Source organism: Schistocerca piceifrons, chromosome 1, assembly GCF_021461385.2.
Source record: "Schistocerca piceifrons isolate TAMUIC-IGC-003096 chromosome 1, iqSchPice1.1, whole genome shotgun sequence".
Classification (NCBI taxonomy): Eukaryota; Metazoa; Arthropoda; class Insecta; order Orthoptera; family Acrididae; genus Schistocerca; species Schistocerca piceifrons.
In genome coordinates, this window is record NC_060138.1 from 342,123,940 (window position 1) to 342,142,538 (window position 18,599).

At 39.3% G+C, this 18,599-nt stretch overlaps 1 protein-coding gene across 6 annotated transcripts in view; it reads right to left on the reverse strand.

The window, feature by feature from the left end:
- Positions 1-788: 788 nt before the first annotated feature.
- LOC124795512 (GATA zinc finger domain-containing protein 1) overlaps positions 789-18,599 on the reverse strand; it is a 63,244-nt gene continuing 45,433 nt past the window's right edge. The window contains exons 3-6 of one of the 6 annotated variants that reach the window (XR_007016713.1): positions 15,643-15,829; positions 13,043-13,097; positions 12,677-12,965; positions 789-981 (exon numbers count right to left, since the gene is read on the reverse strand). Coding sequence is in view for 2 of the 6 variants with exons in the window: in XM_047259579.1 (XP_047115535.1) it covers positions 815-981; positions 13,047-13,097; positions 15,643-15,829 (405 nt within the window). In the remaining 4 variants the exon portion in view is untranslated. Of the gene's footprint in view, positions 982-3,245; positions 3,377-12,676; positions 12,966-13,042; positions 13,098-15,642; positions 15,830-18,599 lie in introns of all 6 variants that reach the window. The other 5 variants (XR_007016714.1, XR_007016718.1, XR_007016717.1 and 2 more) reach the window with 5 other exon arrangements.

An 18,599-nucleotide genomic window follows, 5' to 3' on the forward strand; every position in this document is an offset into this window, starting at 1 on the left:
TGGTTCAGTACAATTATTTTATTTTGTTACAAACTTACTGGCTTTTATTTCATGTTGCAGAGCATTTATGCATGTATAATAAATACCTGTTTCCACAGAGGGTGAGTCCCAAAAGTCTGTCTTTCTCTGTGGAACACCACCCACCACAACCCTCCTGGTCACTCGCCTGGCCTAGGTGCTGCTGCCGGTGGCCTGCCAACAGTCTCTGAGTTGCTGAACCCACTTGCTATGGGACAGCCTCAATGCCCAACTCCACGGGTTGAAACCTTGTGGATCTTTTCACTTCAGAATATTTCATCTCAGCAATTTCAAGTAGTCTAGTCTTCTCTCAAAATATTGTGGTGTTTTGGGTAATGGTGACACTGTACTTCAACAGATTTCATACGGATCACTTAAAAAAATGGTATGGCCACATATTAACTAAATAGACCTGTTCTTCAGATTTGAAAATGAAGAACGATATAAACTATCTACTTACACAAATTTCATTTTATGTTTGATAGTTTTTGACAATAACAAAACAAATGAAAGTTGCTGTGTGATGCATTACTTTGTACACTGTCATCTATTCCAACAATTTTATGATTGTACATAATGAAATATTAAGGGCATAATTTGCAATCTTTGATCAATGCTGATTGCTTGTGGAGGGGCAGAGAGAGAGAGAGAGAGAGAGAGAGAGAGAGAGAGAACTGCAATTATTCAAGGGAAGGGGGAGGTGTATTACTCTGATGTGATAGTATTTCTGCCTCACGAATACATTGTTGGAAAAAATAAGTTTTAGTCTATATATTTACATAATTTTATTAATATACTACAATTTGTGAACGTATGTTGGAAGACGAGTCCATATGAAATTTGGATCATTACTATCATAATCTACAGAAGGATATGGGGATTTGCGATTTTTATAATAATCCGATGGCGCATGCATAACAAATTCCATGCACGACAAGAGTCTTGGTAGCTCCTCATCAGGACCTGTAAATCAGGTAAGTACACCATCACATTTCTTCAAAGGAAAATATATACAAGTTAGCAATAATGTTAAAATGTCCTAACAAAATTTAGTATTTATGACAGAAAAATTAAGTTTATTCATAGCTGAAAAAGAAGTGCATTGTCAATAAACTCAAATATATTAGACAGGTAGTGTAGTAATGTTTTCTTCAGTGAAGCTCAAAGCAAGAAAATAACTGTTTATCTAGTAACAAACAAATGTGCTCTCTCTGATCATGATGCACAGTTAGTTAGGATAAATAAAATACTGCCTCACAGTATGAATAACCCTCAGTGAAAATCAGTTAGAATAATTAATGGGTACCATCACAAATGTTCTTAAGAATAGTTTACAAGAGATGATCTGGGATGAAATCTGTAATGAATCAGATGCTACCATAAATTTAATCTACACCATGATAAATTCACATCATTATTTGAAAATAGCTTTCTGCATACACTAATCGGAAAGGGCTTTAAACAGTCATGTATAAAATCATGGATATTAGAGAGATTACAGTATCTTGTGTAATGAAGAGAGAAATGTATCTGCTGGCAGGAATAAGTAGAGATCTTGCAGTACTTGTACGCTAGAAAACCTACGCAAAATTACTAAGAAAAATTATTTAAAAAATCAAGGAACATGCACATAATATCAGAAATGATTAACAGACATAAGGCTATACGAAATGTTGTGAAAGAGGTGATAGGACAACTACCCACAGACCAGGGTAACAACGCTGTTGAACTGAATGGAATGGTTATAAATGAGGAGTCACAGGTAGCAAATATATTTAATAACCATTTCTTAAAGATAGTAGAAAGTATAACGACAAACAATTCAAGAGAAAAATTACAACAGTATGTTCACAACATAACTCTCATAGAATCCAAGAATATGAATGTATCATCAACTTCTGCTTCTGAAATTAAGAAAATTATACACTCTCTCAAAAATAGAAACTCATATAGTTTTGATGGGGTTTCCAATAGAGTACTAAAACTTAGTTCCTAAATAATAAACCCTGTCTTATGAGAAACCTGTAATGCATTAGTAACACATGGCATTTTTCCACAGAGACTGAAATATACTTTCGTCAAACCCCTCTTTAAGAAAGACAGAAGATATATCAATAACTACCTACCTATTTCACTGCTGACATTATTTTACAAAATTTTTGAGATGATGATGTATTCTAGAATAGTATCTCACTTGAGAAACAATAACATCCTCTGCATATCATGGTTTGGATTTCAGAAGAGTTACTCTACAAAGAATGTCATTTAAATGTTCACTCGCCAAATTTTATGAGCATTAAATAACAAAATAACACCAGCTGGTATTTTCTGTGACCTATTTAAGGCATCTGACAATTTGAACCACAATGTTCTCCTAGATAATCCTAAGTTTTACGGGATTGATGGTACAGCCAACCAATAAAAAAAATGTTCAAATGTGTGTGAAATCTTATGAGACTTAACTGCTAAGGTCATCAGTCCCTAAGCTTACACACAACTTAACTTAAATTATCCTAAGGACAAACACACACACCCATGCCCGAGGGAGGACTTTAACCTCCGCCAGCCAACCAATAGATAATGTCATATCCAACCAAAATAATGTAGGAAGTTGTACTTAGTAATTCAATCAATGTAGTCAACAGACATTATTCTGACTGCCAATCATGTATAGGGTTCCTAAGGGTCGATCTTAGCGCCTGTATTGTTCCTCATATACATAAATAATATTCCATCTACTATACAACAAGCAGAGTTAGTTATTTCTGCAGATGACACTTGTATAGTAATCAATCTAAGCACGCATACAGAAACAGAAGAATTGTAAACAACGTTCTTAGGAGTAACATTGACTGGTTTCCTCTGCTAGTATCATCCTCAGTTTTAAAGATGCACAACATATTTGTTCTGCACATCTAGGGGTACTACATCAATGATAAGTGTAATAAATGTTGAGGAAACAATAAATAGTTTGCAAACTTCAAAAATCTTAGGTGTCATGTTGTGGGAGTTTAAACTGGCAAAAACCACATTTGGAACTCTTAAAACAAATTAGTTCAGCTGCATTTGCACTTACAATTACTGCAAATCTTGAGGAGAGACAATCAGTAAGTTAACATAGTTTGCATATCTTCATTCAATAAGGTCATATGTAATAGTGTTCTGGAGTTTTAAACCACAAAATCTTCATTGCTCAAAAACATGCTGTAAGAATATATGGTGCTCACCCATGATCATCCTACAGACATCTGTTTAAGAAACTGGGTATTGTGATTACTGCTTCACACCACATCTATTCTACTACAAAGATCGTTGTAAACAATCCACCGCAGTTCAAAAGGAATGATGATGTGCATAACTACAATACAAGAAGGAAAAATGACATTCATTACTCCAAATTAAGGTTGGCTTTAGCACAAAAAGGGGTGTATAATGCTGCAAATAACATTTTTGAAAACTTACCCATGATATTTTGTCTAACAGACAGCAAAGTTAAATTTGAAAATAAATTGAAAATGTTTCTACTTGATAGCACCTCCTATTCTGTAGAAGAGTTTCTATTACTGTAATGTGCAAAAGGCGGTGGGTAGGAATTACTAACACACATTTACAGATTTTAAAAAAATCCACTTATAAATGTTCAGCATGCAGCCACATTTGCAAATTACTTTGCAATGTGAATGTAAACTGACTCATTCTACATTATTGTGATTTATTGTATAAATGATCCATGGAAAAGGATGAGATATTCAACTAGCATTTCAGTCAACTGTCAACATTTATGCAGCCTGCAACAATATTCTAAGTAAGTAAAAATTGAACTAACAATAACAAAAAGTTTGCTATATTATTTGCTGTAAAAGCAACAGATTTCTTTAAGTTTTGTTCTTTTATAGGTGACTGAAAACAGGTTATAAGTAAGACTCAACAAGAAGCACAAGAGGCACAAATTATGAAAATTCAATTAATCTGCTGTTCCTGTACGACAGCTGACTTTTAATAATGTCTTTATAGCTAAAACAAAAGGAAGGCAGACCTGCTGTTAGGACAAATTCTTTATTGGTTCTGTAATGTGAAACTAATAGAGCTGATTAGTGAAGTTACCAAGTTTACAAATTTCAACATTCATACAGCTCTTTGAAATGTTCACTCAAAATAGCTTTTAATTTAGGTCACAGTATTCTCCTACAGAAGCTCAGATATTCTGGCATCAAGAGATCTTGCTGGCTACTGGTTTTTATCCTATCCAACTAAAAGAGTGGAAAGTGTTTTATTAAGAAACCAGGAGAGAGTACACAATGATTATGATGATGATGATGATGATCGGTTTGTGGAGTGCTCAACTGCGTGGTCATTAGCGCCCGTACAGAGGCCCAATTTAAACACTATTTTTTTTACACAGTCCAGTGTAGGCATTATGATGATGATGACAATGCAAACACCCAGCCCCAGGCAGATAAAATCCCCAACCTGGCTGGGAATCAAACCCGCAACCCCGTGTTCCAGGGGCAGAGTACACAAAAAACACATTTTCAGAAGGGGGAATAATCACTACAAGTGTACCACAGTAATCAATATTGAGTCCACCCTTTTTCTTGTTATGCATAAATGATATGCCATGATATATCCAAGAGGCTGAAATAGTTCCTGAATCGCAAGTATTATAATCGAGAATGATTGTGAAACTTCAACACTTGCAAATGTAAATTGGCCCAAGCATAAGCTCCACCTGAACATTAGCCACACACTTAATTTTGAAGGGGGTAAAAAGAAACCTAGTGGAGAAAAATGTATATTGCATTATCTGTTCACAAAAACTGTTCACAATACGTTCATTATTTACCACATTTTATTTATTATTTTTTTTTTTTTTTTTTAATGCTGTTATGTAGATAAATTACAGAGATTTATCAGCCGTCTGTAATCAAAATCTGCACTGATGTCACTGTTAAGTTCACTACTGGTATTTGTTTCACTGCTGTCAATATTTCCATTACTCTCTGCAAAGTACGTTCTGGTCGTGACCAACAAGGGACTGAAAGACAGCACATATTGAAATCTATGATGAAAGTGTCTGGCACCACTGTGAGCCACAAAGAAAGAATATACTCACGCATGAGAATGACTGATGGATTTTTAATCTTGGCAGATCGCATGAGAGGGTGATCTGCCTGTAAAAACCAATACAATGGAAAATCCAGGATGGAATATAACAATATTATGCAAAGGAAAGTTGCTGCTCACCATATTATAGCAGAGATGCTGAGCCACAGGTAGGCACAACAAAATACTGTGCCAAATAAAGCTTTCAGCCTGTAAGGCCTTTGTCAAAAATAGACGACACACACACACACACACACACACACACACACACAGCCACACTGCAAGCTGAAGCACCGGTGCGTGATGGGAGTGGCGACTGGGTGGGGGTAAGGAGGAGCCTGGGGCGGGGAGGGGGAGGGATGGTAGGTTAGGGGTGGTGGACAGGGCAGTGCTGCTAGGGAGCAAGCTGGGACAAGGTGGAGAGGGTAGGGCAGCTATGTGCAGTTGGGAGGTTAGATGGAGGGCAGGGGAGAGGTGAAAGTGGGGAGAGGGGATAGTGGAAAAGGAGAGAAGTAAAAAGACTGGGTGCAATGGTGGAATGAGGATTGTATAGTGCTGGAATGGTAACAGGGAGGCTGGATGGGTGTTGACAACGACTAATGAAGGTTGAGGCTACGAGAGTTACAGGAACGTAGCATACAGGGTGGTAGGAAATTCCTGTTACAGACTTCTAGGACTTGTAGAGGGGAGTGAGTACATCATATTTTTAATAGGAATCCATGTCCAGAAACATCATCCAACAATACTACAGAGCATCAAAGTTATAGGTGCGGGCATCTGTAAATGTACAGGGCTATTACAAATGACTGAAGCGATTTCATAAATTCACTGTAGCTCCATTCATTGACATATGGTCACGACACACTACAAATACGTAGAAAAACTCATAAAGTTTTGTTCGGCTGAAGCCGCACATCAGGTTGCACTCGAGAGCGCAGTGAGACAAAATGGCGACAGGGGCCGAGAAAGCGTATGTTGTGCTTGAAATGCACTCACATCAGTCAGTCATAACAGTGCAACGACACTTCAGGACAAAGTTCAACAAAGATCCACCAACTGCTAACTCCATTTGACGATGGTATGCGCAGTTTAAAGCTTCTGGGTGCCTCTGTAAGGGGAAATCAACAGGTCGGCCTGCAGTGAGCGAAGAAACGGTTGAACGCGTGCGGGCAAGTTTCACGCATAGCCCGCGGAAGTCGACGAATAAAGCAAGCAGGGAGCTAAACGTACCACAGCCGACGGTTTGGAAAATCTTACGGAAAAGGCTAAAGCAGAAGCCTTGCCGTTTACAATTGCTACAAGCCCTGACACCCGATGACAAAGTCAAACGCTTTGAATTTTCGGCGCGGTTGCAACAGCTCATGGAAGAGGATGCGTTCAGTGCAAAACTTGTTTTCAGTGATGAAGCAACATTTTTTCTTAATGGTGAAGTGAACAGACACAATGTGCGAATCTGGGCGGTAGAGAATCCTCACGCATTCGTGCAGGAAATTCGCAATTCACCAAAAGTTAACGTGTTTTGTGCAATCTCACGGTTTAAAGTTTACGGCCCCTTTTTCTTCTGCGAAAAAAACGTTACAGGACACGTGTATCTGGACATGCTGGAAAATTGGCTCATGCCACAACTGGAGACCGACAGCGCCGACTTCATCTTTTAACAGGATGGTGCTCCACCGCACTTCCATCATGATGTTCGGCATTTCTTAAACAGGAGATTGGAAAACCGATGGATCAGTCATGGTGGAGATCATGATCAGCAATTCATGTCATGACCTCCACGCTCTCCCGACTTAACCCCATGCGATTTCTTTCTGTGGGGTTATGTGAAAGATTCAGTGTTTAAACCTCCTCTACCAAGAAACGTGCCAGAACTGCGAGCTCGCATCAACGATGCTTTCGAACTCATTGATGGGGACATGCTGCGCTGAGTGTGGGAGGAACTTGATTATCGGCTTGATGTCTGCCAAATCACTAAAGGGGCACATATCGAACATTTGTGAATGCCTAAAAAAACTTTTTGAGTTTTTGTATGTGTGTGCAAAGCATTGTGAAAATATCTCAAATAATAAAGTTATTGTAGAGCTGTGAAATCGCTTCAATCATTTGTAATAACCCTGTACATATACACAGGGTGATTCCGTGATGATGTTACAGATTTTATAGGAAGATGGAGAACAATAAATGTATTAATTTGAGGTAAGGATCTCTGTAGCGGAAATGAACGAGCTGAAAGTTATAAACGAAAACTGTTCTGATACCTCTGACAGTTGAATAAATGTACCGATTCTTGTGTTGCGAAGAGTGTAGGGTTGGTAACTTTCAGTGGTGGTAGTGTGGACAAAAACGAGAAAAAACATCCAATAAATGTGTGCTCTAAAGTGTGTATCATAACAGCTATGAACACTTACTCAGTAGAGGAGACGTGTTTCACATTAGCGAAGGTGAACGAATGGTCATAGCTCCTCAGGTATGCAATTTAGAGCAAGCATTTACTGGACATTTTTTTCTTGTTTTTGTCCACACTACCACCAATGAAAGTTACCAGCCCTACACCCTTCGTAACACAATATCCGGTACATGTATTCAACTGTCAGAGGTATCAGAACAGTTTTCGTTTATAACTTTCTACTCGTTTGTTTCCAGTACAGGGATCCTTACTTCAAATTAATACATTTATCGTTCTCTATCATCCTTGAAAGTCTGTAACATCATCACAGAATCACCCTGTGTATACGTACATTTACAGACGCCCGTGCCTATAACTTTGATGCTCTGTAGCCTCATTGGATGATGTTTCTGAACATGGATTCCTATTCAAAGTACGATGTACTCACTCCCCTCTACAAGTCCTAGAAGTCTGTAACAGGAATTTCCGACCACCCTGTATATTGCAGGGTAAGTTCCCACCTGCGCAATTCAGAAAAGCTTGTGTTGGTGGGAAGGATCCATATATCACAGGCTGTGAAGCACTCACTGAAATGAAGACTGTCATGTTTGGCCGCGCTCTCAGCAACCAGGTGGTGCACTTGTTTCTTGCCACAGTTTGTTGGTGCCATTCATGTGGACAGACAGCTTGGTGGTTGTCATGCCCACATAGAATGCAGCACAGTGGTTGCACCTTAGCTTGTAGATCACGACTGGTTTCACAGGTAGCTCTGCCTTTGATGGGATAGGTGATGCTTGAGATCGGACTGGAGTAGGTGGTGGTGGTGGTGGTGGTGGTGGTGGGAGGATGTACGGGACACGTCTAGCATCGAGGTCTATTATAGGGGTATGAGCCATGAGGTAAGGGGATGGGAGCAGGGGTTGTGTAGGGGACAGTCTTTTTGTTGTGCCTATCTGCAATTCAGCATCTCTGCTATATGGTGAGTAGCAACTTTCTTTTTCATAATATTGTAAAAATGACAGCATCAATCATCTGTAGTTTTGAAATCATAATTCCAGATATAACAACTAGGTCTGTCTTCAAATGCAGCAACTCCATACAGTGTGTCCATTAATTATCTTTATAACTTTAAAACTAGATATTAACAAATGGCTTTCAATATGTGATAAGATAGCTCAGAAGGCTCTTTTTACTGTCCAGCTGATGCAATATTGATCTTGAAAACCTGATAAAATGTGGATGACACAGGAGAAAGCTCCTTGTGTGGCTTGGTTCATACACACGATGTCTAATACCGTTAAGTGTCACAAAACTACTTCCTGTGCAGGATCTGGTGTACCAAACAATGGTCAGAGTCCTACAAGACTTGAAGCCATGCATTCACGGTGCATTTGAACATATCACCATGGAGACCTCGAATTGTATTTGGAGAGAAATGGAATTATAACTAGATATTATCTGCACCACTACGGGTGCACACATTGATGAGCATGAATAAGGAAAAAAAACCTTACTAGTTTTCTTATCACATGTTGAAAACCATTCATCAATACCTAATACATTTTTAAAGCTATTAAAGCCATAGGTCATAAAGAATTTATGGGCACCCAGTATTTTACTTCACATGCGAGGGGGATTTTTAAAGGCATTCAATACCAGTATAGCTCTCTTACTGAGCTGCACACAAGTCTGTAATTCCAAACAGCAGCTAACTACTTCATCACTGTAGTGTCGTCCATGCATTTTACTTGATGGAGGATCACTAACCACTTACAGAAATTTTCTTTGGGGAAAATTTTTTAATTCAGAATAACAAAGGGGGGAGGTTTCCTACTCGTTTAGTAATAGCCAATATGACACTTAATTAGATACTCTGTGTCCCTTTATACACTGAAGTGTCAAAGAAACTGGTATAGGCAAGCATATTCAAATACAGAGGTATGTAAATAGGCAGAATACGGTCCTGCAGTCAGCAACGCCTATATGAGACAACAAGTGTCTGGCGCAATTGTTAGATTGGATACTGCTGCTACAATGGCAGGTTATTAAGATTTAAGTGAGTTTGAATGTGGTGTTATAGTCTGCGCATGAGCAATTGGACACAGCATCTTGAGGTAGCGATGAAAAGGGGATTTTCCCATACGACCATTTCAGAAGTGTACCATGAATATCAGGAATCTGGTAAAACATCAAATCCCCAACATTGCTGCAGCTGGAAAAAGATCCTGCAAGAATGAGACCAACAACTGAAGAGAATCATTCAACATGACAGAAGTGCAACCCTTCCACAAATTGCCGCAGATTTCAGTGCTGTGGTATCAGCAAGTGTCAGCATGTGAACCATTCAATGAAACATCATCAATATGGGCTTTTGGAGCCAAAAGCCCACTCATATGCCCTTGATGACTGCACAACACAAAGCTTTACACTTCGCCTGGGCCCATCAACACAGACGTAGGAGCACTGATGACTGGAAACATCTTTCCTGGTCGGACAAGTCTCGTTTCAAACTGTATTGAGCAGATGTGCACGGGTATGGAGAAAATGTCATGAATCCATGGAATCTGCATGTCAGCAGCGGACTGTTCAAACTGGTGGAGACACTGTAATGGTGTGGGGTGTGTGCAGTTGGAGTGATATGGGACCCCTGATATGTCTAGATATGACTATAACAGGTGACACATACATAAGCATCCTGTCTGATCACCCGCATCCATTCATGTCCATTGTGCATTCCAACGGACTTTCACAATTCCAGCAGGACACTGTGTGACATCCCACACATCCATAATTGCTACAGAGTGGCTCCAGCAACATCATTCTGAATTTAAACACTTCCTCTGGCCACCAAACTCCCCAGACATGAACATTATTGGGCATATCTGGGACGCTTTGGAACGTGCTGTTCAAAAGAGATCTCCACCCCCTCCTACTCTTACGGATTTATGGATAGCCCTGAATGATTCATGGTGTCAGTTCACTCCAGCACTACTTCAGACATTATATGATTCTATGTCACATGGTGTTGCAGCACTTCATGCTGTATTACTCAGCATGTTTCGAAAGAAGGGTATCTTATTAACACAACTGACATGTGTATGTGGCAAGAGTGCCACTGCCACATTTAGATTACATGGAATGGTTTCTCCATAAAATCAGTCTCTGTGCAATAGGAGTACTTTGCTGGATACAGGGGCCACTTCTCTGCATAAATTTATGGCACCAATTGACCCTCCTATGGAATATTGTCTGTGATATGTTTAAGAACTTTGCAATGTCCAAGGCCTTTTCAGGATTATTTGTCGAGAGCTACGCACGTCATCATTTTTTATCTTCTACGAAAGGAAAGAACCCTAGCTTCAAGTTCAGGCTATGTCCCAGGTTTTGGCCCTTTGCAGGAGTTTTATGATGAAATGATACTTAGCAGTTTATTCTCTAATGTGAACCAAAGATGTATATTAGATTTCCTCCGATCAATACTTCTTTCATATTCTCTAGCAGATGTACTCATCACATAACTAAGAACTATGACATTGACATCTCCATCATAACTGTATCAAATTCCAAAGTTTGTTGATAACTTCTTCTTATTGTCACCATTTATTGATAAACAGTACATTTTATTCTTTAGTTTGAAAAAAATCTGTGCCTGTAATGGCATAAAATAATGTAACTCTGAGTACCGTAACAGTTGCTACCTAAATGGAATATCAACACTCACAGACTGCTGCACTGTTCAATCATATACAAAGACTAATTTCCAAATATTGATGATAGAGTTGCTCCATTCTGAATTAAGGAATAAGAACGATAGTTGAAGGTTCAATGACTGCGCAAATAGGCCATAAGCTGGCTGAATTTTGGGGAAAAAATGTAACTCCTATTAGGGCCAGTTGGCTACAAATGGAGTGTCACAGAACTTAAATAAACACAACATAAGCAATACTGCACAGCAAAATGCCTGACCACACCATTAGAAATAATGGATGGCGGTAAATCATAATGGAAATTCAATATTCAAAATTATTATGTTTTTATATCTAAAAACAAAGATGATGTAACTCACCAAACGAAAGCGTTGGTATGTTGATAGACACACTAACAAACACAAACACACACACAAAATTCAAGCTTTCGCAACCCACAGTTGCTTCATCAGGAAAGAGGGAAGGAGAGGGAAAGACAAAAGGATGTGGGTTTTAAGGGAGAGGGTAAGGAGTCATTCCAATCCCGGGAGCGGAAAGACTTACCTTAGGGGGAAAAAGGGACAGGTATACACTCGTGCACACACACATATCCATCTGCACATATACAGACTTTTTTCATGTGTCTGTATATGTGCGGATGGATGCATGTGTGTGTGCACGCGAGTGTATACCTCCGCTCCCGGGATTGGAATCACTCCTTATCCTCCCCCTTAAAACGCACATCCTTTCGTCTTTCCCTCTCCTTCCCTCTTTCCTGATGAAGCAACCGTGGGTTGCGAAAGCTTGAATTTTGTGTGTGTGTTTGTGTTTGTTAGTGTCTCTATCAACATACCAACGCTTTCGTTTGGTAAGTTACATCATCTTTGTTTTTAGATATATTTTTCCCACGTGGAATGTTTCCCTCTATTATTATGTTTTTATATTGATAAGAACGTGACTGGAAGATATATATAACAGATCCAAACTTTTCCTCATGGTGGCACCTTTCTAATACATAACATTTCACAAGACACCTTTCCATCAATATTTCATTTCTAGGAACAGTACAATTCTACATTAAACACCTGGCAGTAAGACTCTATGGTGGGTGATGGTTCCAGGTGAGAAAGTCAACAGCTGACCACACAAGGAATGTGGGTACACCAACTCAGGGGGTAGATGCCTGTCTGATGCCAGAAGGTGTTATTAAAACAGTATTACAAAACCAAACATTTATTGTCCACAAAAGACAACAGTTGATGTACCAACATTTAGGCAGTCATTGCTGGTGGGACCACAAGCTGTTAAGTGCCTGCCTAGTATGTGCTGACCAGGGGCAGTCCATAGCCACAATGGCAGCAGCAGAGTTAAGAGTGTCAGCACCAAAGTCATCATGAGATCTTTGCTCCATGGAGTTAGCGAGTGTCGCCATCTGCACTGCCCAAGACAACCAACAGATTCCTGTAGATGATGACCAAGGTACCTACAATCCTGTCGTGGACTGCACACAGGAAATGCGTCTACCAGCTTATGCAGAGAAGCACCGTGGCCTCCTGGTATGAGAGAGATCAGCAGCTTCGAAGTTGGTCACAGGAATGGACATGGGCAGCAGTGGTGTCATGCCAAAAAAATTACAGATGCCAATCTGTTCTTAGGTAGTGCCCTGATAGCTAGACCTTCAGATGGCCTGCCGGACAGTGGCCCCCATAGCTCCCCAACAGTCAGTCCTGCAGCTCACAGTGACCAAGTGGAATTCCTGCAAGAAAGGATCTCTGCTGGAGTGGAAATGCAGCAAGACTATGAGTTAACTTTTACTTAAGTGAGGGTACATAAATATGAGATTTGGTACTTAAAGAGCAGTTGTTCTTCAGGTCTGCTGGTTCTTCCTCTTTGTTGTTGAAGTTCTGAAAAGTGTAAAAGGAATTCTGTCAAATCATACTGGTTTATATTGAGTGATGAGAAATATCCATTCAACCTCTTTTTCAATCACATGTAATGGCCATGAATCAATGGTTGTATTTTGTTACAAACTGTTGATTTATATGTCAGTGAAAACATTTCAAAATTGCCTCCCCCCCCCCCCCCCTCACCCATACCTGACGACTTCGTAAAATATATCACTCTTAAAGCAGTAAAATAATGACATGTCATGAATGGAACAATGAAACAGACTGAGGGAAAAGCGTCCAACCTCAAACTATTGCCCTTGAACAGCTTGTTAAGACATGGGCCAACAGAGAGTGGGGGTGTGCACCAGAAGAGGAGAGAAATCTAGTGCCATAACTGGAAGTAACATGTACAAAATACTGGAATTAGATATACAGATCACTTGTTTAATATGCATTCTATGGTTACACTACATGAACAGAAAAGGATGGATTGAATTATTTTAGCACAAGTTTTTCATTTGTTTTACATTCTGAATTTACTAGTTTAGTGGCACCCTTGATGCTACTACTATCATATCGGCATGCTGATGCACCCAGTTTGGAAAGCTGTGGTCTAAGCTCTGTAACATTTGCAATTCTGTATTAGATTGAATTACTTTTCCCATTTTCACTTGCTAATGTTTTGTTGCCTCACATTCTGCTATAACTTATCACTCAGTAACATGAGTTTGTTTCATGGAAGCATTCAATAAGAATAATATGCACTATCCACTCTAGAATCTGTTGTAGATAGCTCTTAAAAGTTTGGCATACTGGCAAAAGTTTCACATTACACTTATTCCACATGTGGGTGAACATTAATAAAACTGACAAATTGCAGGGATGGATTCCTGACTGGAAATAGAGCAAGGAAGATCCTGTGACCATGTGTCTGGAAACGCATAACTGCCACAGTAGATGCCACTGATGAATGATAGTCCTCTGACACGTGCTGTGTGTTCCTTGTGTGATGTAGGCTGTGTGATAGATGCAGCACATTGTAAGCAACAGAATGGTCAGGTATTTCTTTTGGAAACAAACCAAGATAGTGTTTATGTACATCCAGGCAGATGGAAATGATCAAGAAGCAGAATGGCTATACCAAAACCTGTACCCTTACAGACACCAACCACATCACACTTCTGTGATAATGGGTCCTCAGACAGATGAACATGCAGGGAGGCTGCAGACTGTGTGTGCACCAGATTTGAAGGACCAAGCTCTACAGGATATTGAGATGAATCCTAGTACCAGCTCAAGGCAGGTGCCCAGCCAACACTCTATAACCCATAATACGATTATGTGTATCCTGCACAACAGATGCATCCCATGGAGGTCACTCTGAACATCTGTTGTGACATGGATGCGAAGTGTGTGTGTGTGTGTGTGTGTGTGTGTGTGTGTGTGTGTGTGTGAGACAGAGAGAGAGAGAGAGAGAGAGAGAGAGAGAGAGAGAGAGAGAGTTAAATCATTAAGTAATTGAGTTATTGTGTAAATGGTCAACATGTTGCCACATTTTTCAATGAGAAAGTGTAGTGTGCCATAATTTTATAACTAACTCTTTATACCTCCTAGCAAGAGGAATAATTAAAGCAAAATAAATCAACCTTTAATGAAAATTTTTTACTATGTACATTAGTTGGTATGAATTTATATAAAACCATTTGTAATACAAAAAGCTATTTCATCATCATGTCTGTAAAATATTCTTAACTTCTGTAGAGGTGTAGAAATGTCAAAGTTGAATAATACTATGGGGATGTCAAACAGGAAAATCTATAAATCAGTTAACCTTCAACCTAAATTGAATTCCTGGGAAAAAATTTGAGGCAAAATACACATCACTCACTTCAGAAAACATCTAAGCAATTTGGGCCAGGGGGGCAAGGATTGGAGAGGAGGAAGGGGGTGGGGGCAGAGAGAGATTGCTTAACCAGGCATAATCAACAAGATCGTAATGCACAGTAATCCCAAATTGTGAAAAACTAGCTGTCGACAATATACGAAATCTATATACTGATGAGTGTGATTTGTACATGGAGAAATTGAACATGTCAAAACAAATTATATCACAGAGAACTTACATGCAACATATGAAACAAACAGAACAGAGGAAACGAGTTCAAACAATACTTGAAGTTTAATTTAATGCTCTCACTGAAGACCTAATTCACCTAAAATATATAACTTAGGTTGGGTGCAATTAACTGAAATAGTCCTGATGTCTATGTGAAATTGCAGCAGCTACTCACTATAAGAGAAATAGAACAAACTTTCTAATTAAAGGTAAGTCAATCTCATACACAATTTATTGAATTCTCTGAATCCAAAATATTAATTATAAAACCAATGTGTGCAAAGACTTGTACAATAATGGGTAATAGCATATAACAAACAAGCAAACACACACACACACACAAAAGCAAATGTACGAGCAGAGAATCTGAGAGGGGGATAGAGGGAGGGGAAGAGAAAGAGGAGGAGGATCTTTTATATAGTGTAAGCTTGCTTGCTTACTTACCAATTATGTAGGTTGAGGGATCGAATCCCTCATTGGGATCAGGACTGGCAGTGGTAGGAATGAGCCACGTCAGAACACAGCTTTTTTCACAGTACTGATCTGTAAGGAGACCTCTTATTTGGGCATAATATAACCCACCATCAATGTCCTGCACAGAGACTATGTCCCCAACCTGGAAATAGCTACCCTGAAATTAGAAAAGTACTTCTCATAAAACAAGCTTCAAGTAGAAAACAAGGACATGCATGAAATCAGAAAAATTACTATTATTATTCTACTATATAACTAATATACCCTCATAAATGTATCATACTATAGACAAAATAAACTTACATGAGTTATAGTTTCAACCTCCTACTGAAGAAAAAAAAAATCAGTTGCATGTGATTTTAATCATCCATATCTAAATGTTTATGAAATTCTGTGAGATGCTTTGCTTTTATTTTCTTAGCTTGAAGAGAGAACGAAACAAATCATTTATTCTCATAAAATTTACACTGATTAGTTTGAAACAATAAGAACTGTATCAAGAGATATGAAACTAGTTAATAGCTTGTCATACTGAACAGCATGATATTGTCATTTTTAATGCTGCTTCAATATCCATATCATTTGGATGCCTGTCAACCCCAAAGCAACAGACTCACAACACAGAGCTATTGAAACTGGTTCCCCTGCACATCCTCCATTATGTCAAGCCTCCTGATGTAAGTGTTCACTAAACCTCACTCATCATCCATCCTTTCCACTTTTGTTATTCCATTTGTTTTGTCCAAATATAGTACTCTTCTCTCTCTCTCTCTCTCTCTCTCTCTCTCTCTCTCTCTCTCTCTCCCCTTTCTATCTCTGACACACACTTGCACATACAGAAAATTATTTTTGCAGCTAAATTTAGTGATTATTACCAGAATAAATGCCCACTTTGCTGTTACCACTGGGAGCAATCTGCCTCCAAATTAAGAGGTAAAATGAAGATGCAACAGTGACTCCACTCCCTGCAGCCCTTTTTTTATTAGTACACATATATTAACAGGCGTCCCAGTCATAAGGTTTCCTGGGAAATGTGTTCTAAAAAACTTAATGGAAGAGCATATGAAACAAAATTTGTTCATGACGTATTTTCAAGGTTGACAAAATAAGGTACATTACAAGAAGCACTGGAAGTCACCTCCCATCACAAATTCAACATGGTGTTGCACATTTATGAATGTTGCTGCCAGAGTATTGAGTGTAACAGTCTAGATGTCATGGTGGATGGTACATGATTTGTTCTTTTACATATTACCTGTAATGTGATCCTACACAAAAAAGGGGGGAGGGAGGGCAACTTATGCGAGCATCAGGGCTATAATCCTGTGGAAATTACACTGCCAGGGAAAAGTGACTCCAAGACAGTGGTACTCACTTTATACATGTGATGTGGCATGGTGCACCATCTTGTTGGTAGCAGCCAAGTGTCAGTTCCTTATCATCCAAATAAATGATTCACAAACTAGTTGTTAGACTTCACTGGTGACATTAGTGTCAAAAGAGGCCTGCTGATGTGCTGTTGTTTTAATGCACAGAATAAATGAATGAAGAGGTTCCTCAATGACCTGCAAGTGGGTTATCATTACTGCCTAAATGTGTGTTCATATATCCTGACAAGTGAGAGCACACTTCATTACTGTAGCATGTGCACTACCAGATTCCCGGCTTTTTCAGTGATAATGCTGAAACCAATAGCAATATTTTAGGAATTTATCACTATCAGTCTGCAACAGCTTATGAACAACTGTAAACTTATAGGGATTCACACCTGCTTTCTTAGGAGCCCCATGTCATATTCTATGCAATAGTCCATATTCCTGCAATCTGATAACTGCAGTTGCCTCACACCATGCATCTCTAACAATGTTCCCTCTGTCTCCATGCCGATCTAGCAATGTTTCCTTTGTCTCCATTTTGTCACCAAACCTTGGATGCAGTATTTAGATGGTTTACATAGACCACCAAAATATTCTAAAAACAGTCACTGATGTGTCTTAAAGATATCTCTTCTGCAATACTGTTTCACAAGAAACACACACTCTTGAACAGAATATCAATACAGGAGCAAGTCATGCAGAAAACCATGAACAGTAAGCCATGCCACACAAATGCAAGGTGTGAGACCCACACAAAGCTCACAGAACCTCATTGTTGCCACATTTCACAGGTGCTGCCACATTGAGTTACATGAGAACATCTGCCATGAAATCCAATACTCTGGCAGCAACATCAAGAACATGCAGAACTTTGTATACAGGTGGGGGCAAATCACTTAGTGCACGTTCATTTCTCAACCATAATGGTATGTCATATGCAAATTTGGTTTCATATCCTCTTCTATTAAGATTTTATTAACTTTTCTCACAACCCCTTACAAGTGGGACCACTTTTACTAAGGAAGAAACGTATTTGGAATTTTGAATATGATCAGACTTCAGCTGCACAATTTAATTGTGACAAATGAAAATTTGTGTCAGGAAGGGGCTCAAACCTGGATTTCCCACTTTACGGGAGTGGTTACTTTTGTAGACAGGCACGACAGCCAATCCACTATGACGGGAAGCTGATAGGCACACGTTTAAGCTCACGCAGGCTGGCGTGAGGTCTGGAACAAGGCCAAGGAAATGAGACTAGCAAAAAAGGTACGTAGCTTCTGGAATACTTAACTTTAATCCATAATTGGTGAACATCGGTCTGACGGTACATGCATCACAAGATAAATAGCAATTGATAATGGCGCCTTGCTAGGTCGTAGCAAATGACATTGCTGAAGGCTATGCTAACTATCGTCTCGGCTAATGAGAGCATAATTTGTCAGTGAACCATCGCTAGCAAAGTCGGCTGTACAACACGGGCGAGTGCTAGGAAGTCTCTCTAGACCTGCCGTGTGGTGGCGCTTGTTCTGCAATCACTGATAGTGGCGACAC